General features: G+C 40.8%; 1 protein-coding gene across 1 annotated transcript; it reads left to right on the top strand.

The window, feature by feature from the left end:
- Positions 1-1343: 1343 nt before the first annotated feature.
- Positions 1344-20597, top strand: mtnr1c (melatonin receptor 1C). Its single transcript, XM_088294181.1, has 2 exons — positions 1344-2042; positions 16176-20597. Exons 1-2 carry the CDS (start codon positions 1850-1852, stop codon positions 17039-17041), a joined length of 1059 nt encoding a protein of 352 aa, XP_088150307.1. The 5' UTR covers positions 1344-1849; the 3' UTR covers positions 17042-20597.
- The last annotated feature ends 251 nt before the right edge of the window (positions 20598-20848 follow it).

The following is a 20848-nucleotide window of genomic DNA, read 5'->3' on the forward strand; positions in this document are numbered from 1 at the left end:
TTGAAAAGCTTTTAACATAATAGATACGTGCTGTCAAAGACTAAACAAAACACCGATCTATTTTGTTCTTAATAAACACAACATCTCTGAACTTTCTAAATGGACCGAACATTTTTCGCATTCATCTATTTGGTGTTTCTGTTCAAAAACGGAAAGCAAATGGAATGTTTTGGCTCTAAATTATTTTGATGTTGATGAACAAGGCTTACTTTCATTATGATTTTTGGCAGACTGAACAAACATTCTGAATGCTGTCTCTTTGAATTAATTATGTGTTTATGCCGTACTAAAGTTGACACAATCAAAGAACCCTGGTAGCTTTGGCTCCAAAAGATATTCTTGAAATACTACTTGTGGTGTGCGAAAGAATCATTTAATACTGTCCAAATAAAACCTGTCCATCCATTATCGGGCGTGATAGAACCTATCCCAGCTGTCTTTGGGCAGTAGGCACAACCTGAACTGGTTGCCAGCCAATCGCAGGGCAGACAGACAACCATCCGCTCTCACACTCATACCTCGGGGCAATTTAAAGTGTCCAATCAACCGGCCATGCATGTTGTTGGGAATGTGGGAAGAAACCAGAGTACCCGGAGGAAACCCACGCGGGCACAAGCGGAACATGCAAACTGCACACAGGTAGGCCAGAGTCGGAATTGAACCCTGGACCTCTGAACAGTGAGGCCATTGAGCTAACCAGTCACCCACTGTTCCGCCTGTGCAAATACAATTTTAAACATGAAAAACTGTTCAACGTGTAATGAAGTTTGATTTGCAAAGCCTGTTGGAACGTTTTATTTTTATTCCATTACAGGACCTTTTTTTTTTTTTTTTTTACTTTTGATGTGTACTCATTTTTTACAATTCAGTTGTGCTGCATTTAACTTTTTAGAACAGGACAATGCATTTTATTTTTTTATGAACTATTTATTTGAAACATTTGCTCAAGTACATTTAGCTCTTTTTAGCTTTTATGAGCAATACAATTTGACTAAATCACAAATTATGCAAAATACAATTTAAGATCAGAGTTAATTTTCTAAGTCTGAGTGGTTTACAATAATATAGGGTATACTTTTAACTTGACTACTACGAAGTGAGTATTTTTCCTCCTCTACCAATGTTAGAATTGTTGATAGAGCTCTATAAATCGCTTTCGATTGTGCGAGTGGTCAGAATTTGATGTATTTACTTGGGCTTTTTGGCAGCTGTAAAAATCTTTAGTGGACACACGAAGGCGCCATTTGCTCGTTCCACGCTCAGGAGATCAATATTGTCATCATGTTTTTAAACCACATACTTCCATCGCCTTTTGATCTGTGAGATCTCATCTGATGGGTTTCTCCACGGGTCGGTCGGGACGCACGCCGCGCCACACGCGCGCGTACTTGTAATGAAGGGCGCTCACGAGTCATCTGCCTTGGAGAGCGTGAACACAAGTGCAGTCTTTATTTAGATGACAGAAAAAGCCAACACGGGACTCGGGCTCAGTGTGCATGAGTGATGAGGCTCGATCGCATCCTTCCATTACGCACCGGAGGTTTCTCATGGCCCCCCAGAGCAGCACTGTTTGGTATCGTGGACTGAAGGACCTTCGGTGACATGTGAGGACCACCTACGGACCCCTATGTAGTATCTACCACTTCGTCTGCCAACTTATTTCGCTGAATGGCGTCAAATTCGCACTGTTGCTGATGTTCCAACATCACACACGAAGGAGCGTGCTTTTGGATTCGGACCAGCAGCAAGTTCCGCACTCTCTCCTGTTAAGTCTTTTCTGGATCTTTTTTAAACCTCACTCAAAAGCGGGAGCAACACTTGCGCCATGGTCGCCGTGCCCTGAGGGGAGATGGATTTAGAGGGGAGGGAGCTGAACGGCTCCACTTGTTTGTCCCGGAATGAGAGCGGTACCGGACTGAGCGCCTCGGCCGGACTGTCCACTGCGCTGGCCAGCGTGCTGATCTTTACCATCGTGGTCGACATCCTGGGCAACGTTCTCGTCATCCTGTCCGTGTACAGGAATAAAAAGCTGAGGAATGCAGGTGAGGAAGTTGAAAGAAACCATGAGTGGCAAACAAAAACAGTAAACCTTTCTATTTACAGTATCTGTCGGAATTTCAGAAATTGCATTCTCTTGTCCCATGCAGTATTCTTTTATTTGTATGTGTAATGGATGCCAGCCAGCTCTGCCATCGTTACACATGTATTACATAATCCAAACACAATCCACGCACATAAAAACATTCTCTGGCAACAATTTCTTTTGTCCCATTTTTTTTTTTTTTGGAAAATATGATTTGTAGACCGAAATCCAGAAGATGTCAAGTGGGATATATGACCGTGTTATTTGCAAGAAAAATTTGTGATGAGCCGCAAAGTCGACTACCAGTTAGTATGTCTGCCTTAAAGTTTTGAGGATTTGCGTTTGAGTCTCACATGAGTCTGCATGATGTCCCTGGACTTACTTGGGTTTTCCCCAGGTCCTCTGGCTTTCTCCCACGTTCTAACATTATGCATGCTGGGCTCAATGAAGACTCTAAATACTCCATCAGTGTAATGTGCCCCGTGACTGGCTCCAAAAGTCAGCTGGGAGAAGCTCCAGTTCACCTGTGATGATTAGCGCTATTGGATGGAAGGATTGAAATTTATGACCAAACTCAGCAATTTTGGTGGCATGGATTATAGTTATCTACAATTTATTCCTGAATGTTATTATTGTTTTAATGTTGCCACAGGAATATAATGCATAAAGACAGGTGCATTATGATCATTTATTTAAAGACAAAACTTGCCGGTTAAAGCACTTCCCTTAATTTTCTCCTTATTTGTACTTTTCCACCCACTTGTTTGACCATTTATTATTGAGGCTTGTTTTGTTGCATGTGCTTGTAAATCGTCAGCCTGACAACAGTTGTCTTAATGGTCTTACTCGTATTTATTATTTAAATTGTTTTGGTTGTGATTTTTTTTCTTGCGCCAATGGTCTTTGTCCTTTTGTCGATGATGCTTCGTTACAACATTGAACCGAGGGACAAGCATGCCAGAGGACATGTGGAAAAGGGCAAAAATTGGATGGTTGTAAGTCAAATAAAATGAGAGAGAAATTACAGTAAATGGGACAGGAGATTTGAACCACTCCTGTAAGTAGAGCGCGTTAAACACCAACAAATGAACTAACACCTGTTAGAAAACAGTTGTTTGTTTACATTCAAACTTCAGCTTCAGCAGCACAGGCATACGACAACATTTGCGCTGCAATTGCGACATGACAATTTGCAATGAACAACTTCACACGTGTAGACTACAACTCTGTATGCCAAACGCTAACGTGAAGATAATTGAAAAATAAAATATTTAGTTTTTTTTTTTTTTATGTGCATGTGTTTTATTTAAGTGCTGATGTACAGAGCTTTGGTACAGCTGCAGTTGATTGTTATTTTTTAATTGCTTTATAAATAAAGTTGAAGTGAGTTTCAAATCCTGCATCATCCAAATACAGCTGAAATGCAGATGACTGATGAAATGCAGAGCAAAAACACAAAATGATGACTTGTCACGTTCCATAACGACTTGGCTTGGGGAGCGCAGGACCTCAAGTTTGAATACCACTTCACAATATAACGTGAACTTTGGGACTTCCTATTGGAGGGATGCTACTCGAGATATAGAATGTCTAATATTAGGCCCGATTCACATACATATTTTGATAAATACATCAAAAAGATCCTAATATGACTTGGAAGTCGCAGCCAATCGTGTACTTGAAGGCTGTTATCTAAAGTGAGACCCTCTAGGTGTGACGGAGTTTCCGCAGCCTTGCCTGTCTTCTGTCACATCTCTCCATAAATAATAACACCCCCTTCCCTCCCTTTGGCTTTATCCTTGGTCCACCATCCCTGATAAATCACATCCTTCCCCGTATGAGGACCTTTAGTGGCTCACGAGCGGCCAAGGTGAGAGACTGTTGCATCACTTCACACGATCAAGTTGTCATACACTTGAGAGGTCCCAGGAGCAGTGTGAAGGTGAGCCAGATGTTGATTAAAGTCACTTTGAGCGCAAAGTCCTGCCATGGTGGCATTTAGCATATTAGTTGTTCGTTTTCAGCCCGCTGTTGATGGCCAAAGTAGAATGACGACGTGAAACAAACAATTTTTTTTTTTTGTTTCCATCTCGGGGTGTTATTTAAACAAAGCATCCATCTGAGGCTGTGATTTAGTTTGCAGAACAGAACACTTGAACTAGTTTACACAGAGCAGCACAGTTCAGTTCAGGTCATTTTTATTATTTTACTTTTATGGTGTCAGTTAACCTAGATTCGGTGTGCTTTTCTCATGATGGTATTAGCCGCTAGCAATTGCTGCATCCGCTAGATAAACTGTAAATTCAACAACAAAAAAAAGAGAGAAATTAATGAAATGTCAACAACAGAGGAGATTCAGAACGCTTTGATCGGGAAAGGTTGGGTGGTATTCCACTTGCAAGAGATTCTCTTTTGACCCAGCAAAATTGCCTGGCGATCGTCTGCCAGTGCATGGTGGAGTCCGTCTTTCACTTAAAGTCAGCTGGGATACGCTTCAACTCACAGGAACCTTCAAAATGGGAAAAAGAGGATGAAAAATAGAAAGGGTGGACTAATAAAAAGACGGCAGTGTTTTAGCTCCACGACTCAAATGATCCTTCAATTGCTAAGAAATCAATATCCACTGATGAGAGCCAGGTAATCCAATGTACAACCAGCCTCAAGTCCACCCCTATCTTGATTTTCTTTTATAAATCTCAAGAACATTTTTTTTTCCAGCTTTCATCTCCCAAAATGTGTGACTCGTGGCATTTGTATCACAAGGCATCACTGTATTGGGTAGCTTTTTATGAACTTTATAAACCTGCAAAGTCTCTTTATTTCTCTTTGAAGAGAAACCCCATTTGTAGAAACCATAAAAAAAAACAAATCAGGTCAAGAAAATGGTAAAGGAAGGCGAGAAAGAAAAAAAAATGAGGTTCATTATAAAAATGGTTCCCACGTTAGAGATGACAGTGTGGTCATCAAAAAGAAGATGAAAACGAAATGAGTAAAAGAATAAAAGTGAGTGTAAGAAAAAAAAAGCGGAAATATTAGGCGAGACAAATTAAACATGAAATTGTTTAATAATTAATAAGCGCCACAAATGAGGAATTATGCTGCATCAATGTAAGATTCGGCAAATCACCATTGGTGGAGCTTTCTTTCGTTTGTTATTTTGATAGACTTTGAATTGAGTGTAGCGGAGCGTTTGCGCCTTTGTGGGGTGTCTTTCCGGCCAATCCTCGTTATATCCCTAATTAGCATAAAAAGTCAGGGTGGTACCAAGCGTACACCCGAGTACGCTTGACACGCAGAAACAGACATTTTACTCGCTGGAGTTTGTGCATGACATTAGCATAACTATCTTCCCTTCGTCGTCCGTGTGTGTCACGTGGGCAATTGGAGTCCATGTGTGGCATAATAGTGAGAGGGGTGCTATTACAATATTTTTTAAGATTTTAATGATTACAAAGAGTGAATTAATTAATGAATTATCTTCTGCGGTGAAGCAAAATCCTCCGAATATGTGAACTGTGCGTGTATGGGTTGCGCGGTAACCGCACACCAAAATATGGGCATTACTTTGGCATTATTTTGCTTAGGGCCCCAAATGACCTGGGAACACAGCCCCATTCACGCTAGACTCCGTAGATTTATGCTGGCATGAAAACAGTTATGCCTGTATTTCCGTGAAAACAAATGAAATAGAGCCCTTTGTGTTGTTGCTCCTGACTTTTGTCGGTTGTTTGTTGGATAATAAAGTCTTATCAATAACAATTGTAAACTTACAATTGACTCCTTTGACCAAATCACAAGTGTGTGGTCAAATCTTATACAGGTACAATATTTTGAGCCTGGTCACACACCAGGGTGGGTTGGCACGCAACTCCTCAACCAGGAAACATTACAAGTCAGCTAGCGTGTTTGGGTTGCGACTCCCAAACAATCCACATTCCTGAGTACTTGCGGTACTCACAGATGGAAGACTGCTCCATTCGTTCTGTTCACAAATTCCTGAGGCAGCCAGGGATAACCAGTAATTGAAATTGTGATTTCACACCCACATTGTGCGCGATTATCACTCACGTTTGCTTTAAAATGAGACGAGATTGAATGTAAACAAACAACTGCACTTTCCTAACAGCTAATGGTTTGCTGTTGGTGAGAAAAATTCAGTCTGAAGTAACAGTTCAATTGCACCGCCCCATTTACTCCTCTCCCTTGTTTCACTTGACTTTATTGCATCAATGCATTTTTCGTTGCAAGGACGTCAGATTAGCTTGAAACTCCTCACATTTGTAGCATTGTAGACGATGGCGAAAGTCTAATAATAGAATACAGCCATCTCTACGTTGACCCCAGCTCCGGTAAGGTCTGTAACCATAGCAGTGTTCGCCGTTGTTTGAGAGGTAAAAACCATCTCCCGGTGTTTAGAATATAGCTCATACCAAATTTAATAACATGGGGTCCCATGGCTATTCATCCAAAGCGGCTAATGTATGTACAAATTGTCTTTTATGGCTAAATTTAGCTTTTGTGTCAGGTTGCAGTCGCAGTGTAGGAAGACCCAAATGAGTAACTCAAAGGAGTAATTAACTCATTCAATCCATAAGACATACATATACGTTATCAAAAATGTAGTCCCTACCTCCCAAAGACGCATTTATACGCATTTTTTTTTTTTAATAGCATTTGAACACAATATTCTGTTGGGCCCGCAAAATCAGTCAACATCCAGAAAAACGCTGAAATTGAGGGGTTTCCGCTAGTGAAAATTTCTGGGATTAAATGAGTTAATGTAAAGGGAAAAAAGGCTAACAAGGGGCTGGGAAAATCAAAAAATACAAAACAACAAGGATCAACAAAACATAAAGACTTGATTTAACATGACAAGGTGAGACGAGACAGGCAGGAGGACAACTGCCATAAACAAGTGACATGGACAATGACCCGACAAGAACCGAAAGGGAACAAGGAACTAAATACAAGCAAATTAACGAGACAACGAGCAACACCTGGACAAGACACAAAGGGTTGGAGGGAGCTGATTGGTCAACACAAGGGAGTGGGAGGACAAGCCCAGGTGGCTACAATAAGCTTTAACGAGAGACATTGGAACACGAGGAAAAACATGGAACTAAATTCCAAAACCAGAATCGACAAACACAGACCATGACATATTGCGGCTTTTAATCAGGTGCGTTTTATAGTCTGGAAATCACGGTAAGTGGATGTGAAGAGGAAATTAGCGAGCTAATGAGCTTGAAATGATGTTTATGAATTATGAAACCCTAGTCTCTCATCACGCATGGACGCTCTTTTTTTGCTGGTGAAATGCAAGGACAGAAGCGCTTTCAAGGATGCAGTACAGGTGAAGGGTTCGATTCCGGCCCTTCTTGTGTGGAGTTTGCAAGTTCTCTCCATGTCTGTGTGGGTTTCTGACGGGTACTGCGGCTTCTTCCCACATTCCAAAGATATGCATGATAGGTTGATTGAACACTCCAAATTGCCCCTAGGTGTGATTGTGAGTGTCAATAGTTGCTTGTCAATGTGTGCCCTGCGATTGGCAACCAGTTCAGTGTGTACCCCGCCTACTGCCCGATGACAGCTGGGAGAGGCTCCAGCGCCCCTCGTAATCCTGGTGAGGAGACGCGGCTAAGATAATGGATGGATGGTTGGAAGAAAGCAGAGAGAGAGAATAAGCAATTTACACACAGGGTTGTTGTTATACAGTTATATTCTTGGATATATTTGTTATTATGCTGCTATTAATGAAAAATTGTGCCAGACTTAAATGACTGAGCCATTTGTACCATTCCCTCTGAGTGAAGTTGGTAAAGTCTTGCGAGAAAGCCAATAAGCAAAAGTCGGTGGTCGCACGGTGATGCTAATGAGGACATGAAAACCAGGCGGCGCTATGTTGGGTCAGAGAGTGCTTGGAATAATGAGCTATTACACTTTCAAATACATTACATAACAAGATGGCCTCCTGTGTTCACGTGCCAAAACTGAGTTGGCAAGAAGCGTCGCACCAAGGGGAACAATTTGATGATCAATTTTGCAAAAATCACACAGTTGGCTGGTCGCAGACAAGAGTGCCGTGGGTAAAAAGCCCCCGTTGAGAACTCTAGCATGCATGCGGTTGGGCTTTAAGAATGGTGTCTGTTGCACATGGGTAACAAAACAAGTAGGATTGACTGATGAGAGCAGTCATATGAGAGTTTACAGTTTTCACATTTATTTGCCGGGAGTGAGAGTCTCACGAAAGAAACAGGTAGGAAGAGACGAGGAGCAATCGATGCATAACTCGATTCATCCACAAGGGGAATTCAGTCCTCTCTGCCCTTTCCATTCCTTTCCTTCTATGAAGTGAACGTAATGTGTAGCACTGTCAGCGTCTCAACAATCTCGCCTCTGTTTTTAAGAACCTATTTATAGCGTTGACTTTTTCATATGAATGTTTAATTGTACAGATCTCCTTAAAGGAAAGCAAAGTCTTGGAACAAAGCGGTACAAGTTCTCTTTGGTGTTTAGTGCATCTTCTCTAAGATGTGGCTGTCTCTTTCTATTTTTATTTTTTAAAGAGGTGGGAGTTGTTATACAGCAGGAGTCACACTACTGTCAAGATTGTCTAGCACTGTCACCTCATAAGCAAAAATAAGTTCGGAATCATGCTTGGACTTTTCCATGTGTTGAGGTTGGCGATGGGTAAATGAAGCTTCAAATCTGCTTCATGAAGCAGTTGTAGTATTTTTGGACTCGTGTAGATGGCGCTCTCTGCTCAACATTGGGCTGAAAGCACACTAAATTGCCATTTTGTAAACCCTGTATTTAAACCAACAGCGCCATCTAGAAGACTCCAAAATATGGCAGCTGCTTCATGAAGCTAATTTAAAGCTTCATTTTCCCATCACTAGTTGAGGTTAAATGTCGACTCTAAATTGGTCGTAGGTGCGCGTGCGATGGTATGGCAGTATTACGAAGTGATGACATACATGGCCACAGCTGAGCGTGGGACAGAGGAGAGTACAGCAGAATGGGGCGGTGTCTTGATCAAAAGCACCTTGGTCATGCACCGAAAGTCTGCAAGTGATTCTCATCCGGTCCAGAAGAAGGGGGCGATTTTTCTTTCTTTACAATATGAATTTAATTTGGTACATTTTATTATGAATCACAAATCACAATGTTGAGTTTTCCCTCAATCTACTTCCAAAAAATTTCCTCCCAAATGCCTTGCCCACCTTTGTTTTTTATCCAACCCCTCTTCATTTCTTGTCAATGTAAATCTCCAAAGCAATTTTTGTTCTGCTCCACTGCTAATGGCCGCCGTTTCTCTTGATTCCCTCGCTTTACAGGTGAATGCTACTCTTATTCTACTCAGTTTCATTACCTGATGTTGTAAACATTCATCCATCCATTTTCTATCGTGTTTATCCTTGTTAAGATTGTAAGGAGCGGAAGCCGGCTCGTCAATCACAGGGAACGTATAAATAAACAAGCATTTCAACTCACTTTGCCACCTATGGATCATTTTGACACTAAAGGTAAACTGACATGCATGTTTTTGGAATGTGGAAGGAAGCGGGAATGTCAGGATACAACAGAGTCACGAGGAGGTGTCAACTTTCATCAAACACGGGTCAGGGAACATTTTGGTTTTTTTTAGTGCAGATGTCGCAAGGCACTTCACATAACACCATGAGGAAAAGCAATTGAGGCGCATCGTGGAATCAAATGACTGACCTGTCATACCTCTTTAAAAAGTTATTTTTTACAGGCATGTTGTATTATTGCTGATTTCAGAAGTGGTTACTGTTGACCGTTGCGTTTAACTGTCAGTGCTGCTGATCATTATCTGGTCTCTTGCCACATTTGGGAAGTACTGCATACCTGAGTCCGAGTCTAATCCAACGTAATCTCTTCAAATAGCATTGATCCATCAGATGACGTACTTGTTTGTTGTGCAAGCCACACCCATCATAGCATTTATCGAAAGAGTTCAGCCCGCAGGCCGGGAGTTTGGCACATATAAATGTACATATAAACATACTAGAGAGACTACAAGCTAGTCCGTACTCGTCAACAAACGTGCGTTTACATCCTTAAAGCCAACAACAATTTGTTACACTGCATTGTGAGATGTTTCTAAAAAGTGAGTGCAGCCATTTTTAACCAGTGTGGTACGCGAGCACATCATCTGAGTAAATATTTGTCCCAATATGTTTCTTAACAAACATTTGTTTTAGAACTGAACTATTCAGAAAAAAAATTTAAAAATCAAATAGTTTCAGCCTCAATTTTGCAGTCTTGTGAGGGTCCACCTGTAAACAAACATGGACCGCCCTTCTTTAAGTGTGTCTGTGGTGGTCAAAAGGTGGAAAAAATATGGTTTATATGTAAAAAAAAAAAATAATAAAAAAACCGCATCCAAATGCACATTTTTGGCTGCACTGGTTGTGTTAAAGAAATAATCAGGCGCCGCATGCAAAGGCGGAAGCCCGTCATTTATATGAGTCAGGTTACATCCTTTTTATTTGAATAAATAAATGAATAAATATCTGAGTCCAGATGCCACGTTCACGACCATCTAAGCGGCCGGGTGGATCCTGGTACGTTTCGCTGTTGGATGAAGAAGAGGGCAGTGCTGACTCACTTGCTCACGATCTGCTTGGCAGTGGAGTGTTTTTTTTTTTTTCTCTACAACGGCATATTAAGGTCACCTCGCAAGGACGGAAAAGAAAAAGAAAAGACATTCACATCCATAGGCAAGTGATCTGGCGTATCATTCAATAGCAAGTGGCGGGTGCAATGGACGGCCGTGTCAATGACTCGACGTCTCATCCATTCCTAACAATAAGATATTCATTTAAATCCGATTAATTGTTCAGCCCTAATTTGCCCACAGGCGTTCTAATGTGCCGAAATGTAAGAGGATGTCCAAAGTGTTGATAGGGGGCACATGACATTGTGGCACTGCCAACAGAGTGTTCACATTACAATGTCCCAGTGGGGTTAAACAAACTAAAAATACACTCACAAAAAATTGCTCAGAGAGGAGCAGAGTGAACAGATGGTGGAAAGAATGACTTGTGTTTGAACCCCCACGTCTGGCTCTGTGCTTCATGTAAATTTGGGGGGGGGGCTTTTTTTTTAAAGTCATATAATGCAGCTTATGCTGTTGTCATGAATAAAACCTCAAAACTGGAGCATCCCTGAGCGTTTGTGGCGTACGGGGGGGTAAATTGAGTCATTGGACTGACTGAGTCAAACCAGGGCGGACATCTTAAATTGACAGGAGGGTTCCAAGCAGCTAAATCAGAGATGACATTTTGTTGATTTCTAATGTGATGAGCATGGAGGAAGTTAGAATAATACGATTTAAATGACACCGGAAAAGATTATGACAATTACATTATGCTGCTTTTTTTCCCTTCAATTCACATACGGTTAAGTGTAGGGTGGGTAACATTTACATGAACTGAGTTACCGCACTAGTGCAGGGATGTCAAACTCAAATACACAGTGGGCCGAAAAGTAAAACTTGAACAAAGCCGCGGGCCAGCATTGAAAAAATTAACCTTTTAATATGGACCCAAACAAGATTTGCTTTTACATTGAATATGGGGCATGCAACACTTATTACTAAGCAAAATATAACTTAAAATGCAAAATCAAATTTAAAAAAACAAAACATCAATGTCATTTATTTATTAAATAAAATTTTAATAATAATAAATAAATAATAATAATTAAAAAAAATTACATTAAAATTAAAAATAAAAATAAAAAACACAATAAACCAATCAACCATTCAAGCCCATGTCTCGGAGTGACAATAAAAAGTGTTACTATTATCATATAGAATGTAAAATGGTATAGTAGTCATTTGGTATAGCCTCGCGGGCCAAATATAATTACACGGCAGGCCAAATTTGGCCCGCGGGCCAGAGTTAGACACCTATGCACGAGTGCAATAACTTTACGCTAAAGAAGCCCAAATTCCCGTTGTAGTATTCACATGAGTTGGACCCACGCCAACATTCCGTCACTGTCATACATCATACATTTTCCCAAAATTGAATGTCTAACGGCCATACAATATAGTTACGGTTCATTAGAAATAATGTTTAGGCAACAGTAAGGTGTTGCTGGCATTATTACAGGAATGCTTCATACTCTTTAAGTGTGAGGTGAGATGGAGGGACGAATGTAAACCCAGAGAAATTGGAGAATCATGTGCAGCCATGCAAGTTGTCTTGCTTTCTGTTAAGCCGTCCCTCTTGGTGTAAACTCTCTTTGTTTTTGTTGCATCTGTCTGTAGGCCAGTTTTTATGGATGACACAATGAGCCAGAAATATGCCAACATATGGAATCTATTTTTATGCCGGCATGCAAACTTGAAGGCTGGAAGGGAGGGAATGAGTCACGTTATATTTCTGAAAGTGTTGCAGCCCTTTAGTACGCTGCTGACGAATATATCATGCAGACGTATGGCTCCTCGCTGTTTTTTCTAAGACGTACATTCAGTAATATAACTCTGTTGCATATAAGACGGGCCGTCAATCAACCCAACGACGCCAGTTCTTTGTTCCCGTTTCTTTTGATTTTGAGCGTCAAAAATTACTCAAAAGTAAAAATTGTATTGAATTTTTTTTTTTTTGTAGCTCTGTGCCTCAAGTAGCGCGAACACACATATCTTGGTGGGCAGGCACGGCTCCTGTTGGACCCCAAGAAGATTCATATAGTGCTGGACACTGCAGTAGTATACTCCCCAATATCCACTTAGCTGCAGCAGTCTGTTTTCTTTATGCTGCCCGAGGCTAACAAATGACTTCATTTGAACGTTATACTGCACTGTGTAACAATGACGAGCCTGCTCAGTGATTGAGTGGCGAGAAATTCTGTCTCACAGTTCTGAGGTTCGGGATCCAATTCTTGGCTCTAGTCGTCCTGAATGGAGTTTTCATGTTTTCTTTGCAACTGTTTGAATTTTATCCTGGTACTCCGGTTGTTTTTCTCTCTCTCTCTCTCTCTCTCTCTCTCTCTCTCTCTCTCTCTCTCTCTCTATATATATATATATATATATATATATATATATATATATATATATATATATATATATATATATATATATATGACAAATATTGCCCGATTATTTTCAATCGATGGTGCTCGACTCTGCGTTGTGCATGGTTGTAATGACGCTTACTTCTTCCGTGGAGATAAAGGCCGACACCCAATTTATAGAGGACAAATTAGTTTTTAGTGAAATAGGGGTGCACAGTAGAATTAATGTCCCCCATATTGACACTGAATGCTGCATTAGTAGAACACGTCAGGTTATCGCTATTTACCCTTGTAAAGATTTTGTGCAGTCATAAAACAAGAAACACTACATTGATAAATAATACAGGACATTTACAACACCTTAATTGACTCTGCTGTATTATACATTAGCCCTAGCGCTCGTAATCTAAGAGGCACGGACTGTTGCTGTGACGAGACTATTTTCTTTTACTAGTCATTTTCAAATGATGATGAAAATGAAACTGTTGTTTGCAAGTTGCTTTACTACGTATAGTCTTTTTAAGAACAGTGATAGGAATCATGGCGAAATTATTTGCAGCGATCCTCCCAGCTGTGTTTTAGTACTTACCTCATCCTCTTGACAATAACGAGGAGAGACGGTTGAGCTGGCCAGAGTTCAGGCTGCAACCCAGGCCGCCCGGACAGTGCAGACGCTAACACTGTGCTGCAGCATGTCAGCCAGAATTCAAACCCATGCACAATGACAAACGCGCCCAGCAAGCTGAGCATCACAAACACAAACTGACAGCTTTGCCCAATGAGCTGACTCAAGAAGGAAGAACAAATCCATTTATTTTTATTTTAACAAGGCTGAGCAAAGACCTCGGCTGTTTTTCTTAACGCTCTGTTAGTACCTGAAAAAGGCTCACTCGTGGGAAGATAGTAATGTTAAAAGCAAAAAGTATTCAAAGAGACTTTTTATGAGGGATAATATAAAAACCGTGTTATAGTTTGGCTTTAGTCACAGGTGCTTCTCAACCAGCAAGTAAAAAAGAGAATTTACCAGCATGATCTGGTTAATCCGATTATCAGGATTATTAATATTAACATGGCAATTTACATACTCCATTATCAACGACATTCAGTTATCCTTTTTAAAATCATTATTACATGGCACTGGAATTATGAGAAAATATTTGTACGCTTATAATCTAACCTTGCTGTCATGTTTCCAAAGCTCTTACGGTATGTTGACCTGCTGACCACACAACAAATCGTTCACTGTATGTAGTCATACACCAAAACGTAAAATGTATTTTCCAGTATTCGATTCGTCAGTGTATATAAGGAATAAAAGTGCAAACATCAATGGCATCTTATTTCCTGATTTTCTTTTTAAATTTTAATCCGAATAATTATGACAATGCAGTGTGAGCCTCCAATGCAACTCCCATCATAACTTTACGTCCATAAAAGATATTGTTTTCCACCCAACAACCAAAATGTATGTGGACATGTATAAAAATCAGATAATCAGAGTCTGAAAATAGAACGAAACTCGCAATATTTTGGAATATAGTCATTGCCTCATTAATATATATACGCGTATTAAGGCTTATGCATGTTCAGGATTTTTGCTACCTATCATGTCTTTCTTGAAAGTATTGGAGATTAAATTGGGACGTCGGATATGTAATCTGAGACAACATTACAATTTGATTTATATTTTATCTTCCTGGGCCGGCAACAGCTGCACTGTAACAACATCAGACGTCATTTTCTATGATTCATGCCCTCTGAGATGATCCAGTGTCACGCAACCTCCAGCTTTGACCTGAGGAGGACAGGATAATAACACGCACTACCGCACTAAAATCACAACTCATGTTTGTGTGTGTCTGTCTGTCTTCCATTGCAATTTCCTCACAAATGGATATTAAGAAAAGAAAAATTGACATTATTAAGTTGCAATTCATAGAGTAACCAGATGCGTGTGCTGTATGAGTTGGGAAAACGTACAACTTCCATTTGTGGCATTGATTACATGATTGTGTACATATAATCACACTGGACACTAAATTAGGCACAGCTGCACGAGCAAGTGAAATCCAATTCAAAAGCTGCATCAAAAATCGGCATTTACATACGTTATAAAGTTTCTAAGTGTCTAAACAAAAATAAAAAAAGAAAATTAACATTGCGTTACAATCTGCTTGCATTGGGCCCACATGATCACGCAAGCTAAGTAACTCATGTGTGGCTCTCTCCTCTTGAAATTCAAGACACACTCTTTTCTTCTCATATTACTTCAGTTCATATCAAAGCAGAGAAGGAAACACTTTCATCAGGATAAGCAATTTGCGATCCTAATCAAAATCCTGACTTGGTCTTTAAACTGCTATTTTGCCCCTCATTTAACTTTACACAATAGGAAGACAATGTGCTTTTTATGACTTGAAAATACCCAATTACTTGTTACAACATTTGATTTTCGCAAGGAGGGCCTTGAATGGAAGCTTCATCCACAGCAGCCCATGAGCAACTTTTCAGAAGTTAACTATTTGTCTGTAATCAGGAAATTTTTTGTCCTTCGACGTTGCTAGTATTTTATGGCAGTTGAATCCAAGACAGGTTTTCACTCCGAGTAAATATTGTAATGGACCAGGCTAACCAATCTTTCATAGGATTTATACTGAGGCGACTAAGACTGCCTGAGACATTTTCACGAGATTAGGTTGAGACTAAGGCTTTTAGTGGAAGAACTGAAGTCGAAGAGGCAGAATGAGCAATTTGTCAAAGAAGTCTCAAATGTTGCTCTTATGAGAAAGTGACAAGGTGGTCTGTTCTTACGGGTTTCCAGTAGTTAATTGAGGTTGCATGAAAGACTGTTGTTGTCTGAAGTAAAGATGTGTGCAATCACTACAGGATACAATCTTTTTGGGTCGATTCTTGGTCAAAACAAGTCTCAGAGGGCATAATACACTCGCTTGTATCGCGAGGAAGTCACAGTTGGGCTTCCAGAGTCACACTTTGAGGCAATCGGACACCATCTGCTGAGATTAAGCCTCCTCTGTTTCTGCAGGCAACATCTTCGTGGTGAGTCTGTCAGTTGCGGACCTGGTGGTGGCGCTGTACCCCTACCCTCTGGTCCTGACAGCCATCTTCCATGACGACTGGACCATGGGGGACCTTCACTGCCAGGCGAGTGGCTTCATCATGGGCATCAGCGTCATCGGCTCCATCTTCAACATCACGGCGATCGCCATCAACCGCTACTGCTACATCTGCCACAGCCTGCAATACGACCGCGTGTTCAGTCTGAGGAACACCTGCTGCTACCTGGGGCTGACTTGGGCTTTCACCGCCATCGCCACAGTACCCAACTTCTTTGTGGGTTCGCTGCAGTACGATCCTCGCATCTACTCCTGCACTTTTGCTCAGACTGTCAGCTCATACTACACCATCTCAGTGGTGGTGATCCACTTCCTGGTCCCACTGCTGGTGGTGTCCTACTGCTACATGAGGATATGGGTCCGGGTGATCCAAGTGAAGCACCGGGTAAAACCAGAGCAGAGGGCCAAACTAAAACCAAGCGACGTGAGAAACTTCCTGACTATGTTTATGGTGTTTGTGTTGTTTGCAGTTTGCTGGGCGCCGTTGAACTTCATAGGCCTGGCGGTGGCAATAAACCCGGCCAAAGTGGCGCCCCACATACCCCAATGGCTCTTTGTCACCAGCTACTTCATGGCATACTTCAACAGTTGCCTCAACGCCATCATATACGGACTACTCAACCAAAACTTTCGAAAGGAATACAAGACAATTCTCCTCGCTTTGTGTGTGCCACGTTTGCTCCTGGTGGAAACCTCCAGATGTGCCACAGAGGGCTTAAAGAGTAAACCCTCAGCTGCTGTAACTAACAATAATGTAGCAGAGATAAATGTATAGCAGAAAGGTTGCCCTGAGGAAAATCAAGAAGCTTGTGTTCAACCAGTGCCTTTCGACCTGGCATGTATATTTTTCCTGTTGGTGGTCACAACAGGTGAGCACGAGACTCTTCTCTGGACTGTTGATCAGTTTTTAACAGGGTGTTTGTGATCAGAGCACTGAGTGGGACTCGGCAGTATATGACCCACTACATTACCAATGGTGCATTTATATTCCAATTTGAAAAGTCCAAATCCTTTTGCCAGTCTTCACCCCACCCCCCAAAAAATCATCAGCTGCTCTGGCTGATTGCCCAAAGTCTGGAATACAATGTTAGTTATTGTTTTTTTGGGGTTTTTTTTTCAAGGCCCATCCCTGCATCATCACATCACATGTGCTACTGAATCACTGCATATCTCGATTAGATCCGTTATGAGCACGTCTACAAATAAAAAGAAAGAAAAGAAGTGTGTGTTTTGATCTATAGATGGAGCAGTAATGATAAATACGGGGTGGTTCCCTTTAGTGCAATCCGTTATCAAATCCAATGTGGGAATCATTCAACACTTAGCTCAGATGCCAAAGATTAGAAATGGAATGTGGTGGCCTAGAATATTAAAAGTGGGATATGGAGTTACTGAATGTAAAATTGCTGTAATATTTTATTATCTATGCACATACCGTAGATGTCAAATACAAGCCTTTCTTTCACCGTGAATGTCTACTTTCTTCATCATAACTTTGATACTGTTGGACTGCTGTGGGTCTAATCCACTCCGAAGTGTAACTCCATGTTTTAATGCGATTGTTGCATGGCATTTATTTTACCGTAGAAAGTCAAATTCCTCAGGGTTTTGCTTCAAAGTCACTCACCAAAGGAAAGATCAGATGCTACACAAAGTGTACATTCATGCTTATTAAAAGTCAGGCACAGGGAATGATATGCATCAGGGAGCCAGCCCGTGGTATGATTGTGTGATAATGCATAAGTTCCCAACAATTTTATCTGCGGTTCACCTCACAATAAGGCCCAAAGATGACTAGAAATATGATGTAAAATACTCATTTCCATTTTGCAATTAAATATTATCAGTATGTTTCACAATCAGTTCCATTTTCGGTTTCCCTACGATTAAACTTGAATAAGCTGTGACTGAAATCAAACAGGATGTTTGTTGATGCAAGGGGATAATGCCAACGTGATTCAAACTCCATTTTGGGTGCAGATGCTGTCACATGGCAGAGCAGCAAAATGACCCAAAACCTATGCTTGCAAACTTTCGAGTCAGCGTCTCTGATGTGGAAAAGAAATATCCAACATGCCAGTGCAAGGTCAGCCACAGATGCGTGGCTAAAGGAGCTCCGGGGAGGATGGCGGCGTTGGTTGTACCACACCAAAAAAATCACAGATTAATGGGAGGGGTCATCCTCCGCCTTATCACTCTACTCCTCTCAACTATTTTATCGAGACAAATTCCTGCATCCACGCAGGGTGCGTTAGATTAGGCCTCTTTGGCACATACGTATATAGGTGATGAGCTTGTGAGTCGCTGTGACATTATTCCTGGCCCTGCATCTTTCTATCCATCGGGATCGTTGCAAATTTACCAGTTGAAACCAATTAAGAGCATGAAGTCACTCATGGAAAGATAGCAACACATTATTTAAGATCGGCAGACCCCGTGTGGGATCCGTCAGAATAGTATATGGATATAGATCAGGTGTGGGCAAACTACGGCCCGGGGGCCACATGCGGCCCGTTAAACGTTTTAATCCGGCCCGCTGAACTTGAAAAAAATTAAATGAATAAACCTTGTTGATGTTTTATTTTCTAAATACTGTGGTTTTTCAAAGACATATATATTGTTGTAGTGCTTTTATTCACTTTCATTTACAATTAAATGAATTTTTTCCTACGATGAGGTGAGGTTACCAAAACACTCCATCCATCTGCTCCTGATCCAGCCCCTCTGTCAAATTTTAGAACCCTTTGTGGCCCGCCAATCAAAACGTTTGCCCAACCCTGATATAGATAGAACTACTTTGGAGAGATTAGCTCTTCCTCCGCAAATGGCAGTAAAGAGTTCCATGGCCGTGTCTTGAACTTTCCGGCCTCCATTAAATATTTTAACGGATAATATACAGTCTTCTGGCAGTTTACTGCTTGTGTAATATTGGGAGCATTAAAGTTAAAAGGACCGGGAATCATTCACTCAGGATTTTTGAGGTGGAACTTCATTTGTTCTGGCATGATGGTTGACAGCACATCTAAAACACATTTTTCCCATCGGAACAAATGAAAAACTAAATTGAATTTTCATGGCTCAAAGTATTACTGTAAAGCCAGTACGAAGTGCACAGCGAAGGCTTTTAATTGGGTCACTGATGATGCAGTGTTTCACTCACCTGTCTTCTGTGCAGGCAACGAGAGTTCAGTAACTTCCCACTCAGTGATGTGCGAAGGCTGAAATGGTGGGATTTGTTAATGACGAGTGACCAGTTCAGTGTGAAGTCTACCTTTTGTTCCCTCGGACCCTGGACAGGAGAGGCACTATTGAAAATTGAGGGTTTTAAATTCCATATTAACATCGTTAACTCATTTACTGCCATTGACGGTTAAAGACGTCAAAGATCCAATTAGATTTTTTTCCTTTTTGTTTTTTTTTTTTTACTTGGCTGGTAGTGAATGAGTTAACGATGACACCTGAATGAAAATAAAACTTAATACAAAAATAATAAATAAACAATCAGTTACATGGGAAGTTGCATAAAAATGTTGAACATTCTAGGCTGTATTTTCATAGACAAGTTCGGGAATTTGGCACATCGCTCTCCGCCTTTCTGGGCATTCCAGTGGACCGAGGGTGTTTTCTCTGACACAGTCACATAGCGAACCTTACAATTTGGTGACAAAATAGATGAGACTTTTGACCAGGTAAAAGAAGGTCTAAGTTGTGGTGTAGGTGGTAACGTGATTTTCATGAAAGCAGGCAGGCCGATAGTGTGCTCCGCCGATGTGATGCATATCATCGTATTTCATTCATGACCATAACAACAGCATGCATGGAACCCTCTGAATCCTTGCAGAAATGAATGAATTGATTTATGCATTAAAACACCCTTATGGTGTTTTACGTAGCGACGCAGAAATTTACAAAGAGGAGGTCTGCTTGCAGTTCCTTATAAACGTACTTTGTGCGCCTCTCGCGTGTACTTTAGGAATGGACTCCCACTCCCACAGTGGCGCAAACGCCCATTTCTCATTGCGCCTGTCTACGAAAACACCAATGGTAAGAAAACTTCAACCATGTACACAGTTAGACTGAACTTTGCACTGGGCACAAAAAAATTCACACAAGTGTACAGAAAAGCTCACTAATCAATGAAAAATTTTAAAGCAGTGAAAGCTTGTATAATAAGGGATGACATGTAAAGCACCTAACCACTCAGTCATGAAAAAGCCAAAGAAAAAGCTAAAGATGCGAAAAGTTAATGCTTTGATTCAAGATGAACTGGGTTTGGTTTTTTTTTTTGTTTATTTTGTTTTTTTTTTTATACCGGGCTTCTGGATGTACATACTTTGGAGTGTTGTAATTTCCAATGGTATTAAACCAATAAATGATTTGACTCAGCACAGTGTATTTTCATTAGAATTTTGTGTTGATTGTAGTCCTTTGTGGGGTATGGAAACATATTTCGTAACCTACATCTTTTTTTTTTTTTTTTTAAATGTGCCAAGTAGTAAACTCATGTGATTTCTTCCAAGTAATGAGGTAAGACAAATAATGAGACTGGTGGAAATGTTGTCAGGAAACTTTCATCCATCCA

Source organism: Idiotropiscis lumnitzeri, chromosome 4, assembly GCF_059441095.1.
Source record: "Idiotropiscis lumnitzeri isolate Australia: NSW breed Sydney's pygmy pipehorse chromosome 4, RoL_Ilum_1.0, whole genome shotgun sequence".
In the NCBI taxonomy this organism is placed as follows: domain Eukaryota; kingdom Metazoa; phylum Chordata; class Actinopteri; order Syngnathiformes; family Syngnathidae; genus Idiotropiscis; species Idiotropiscis lumnitzeri.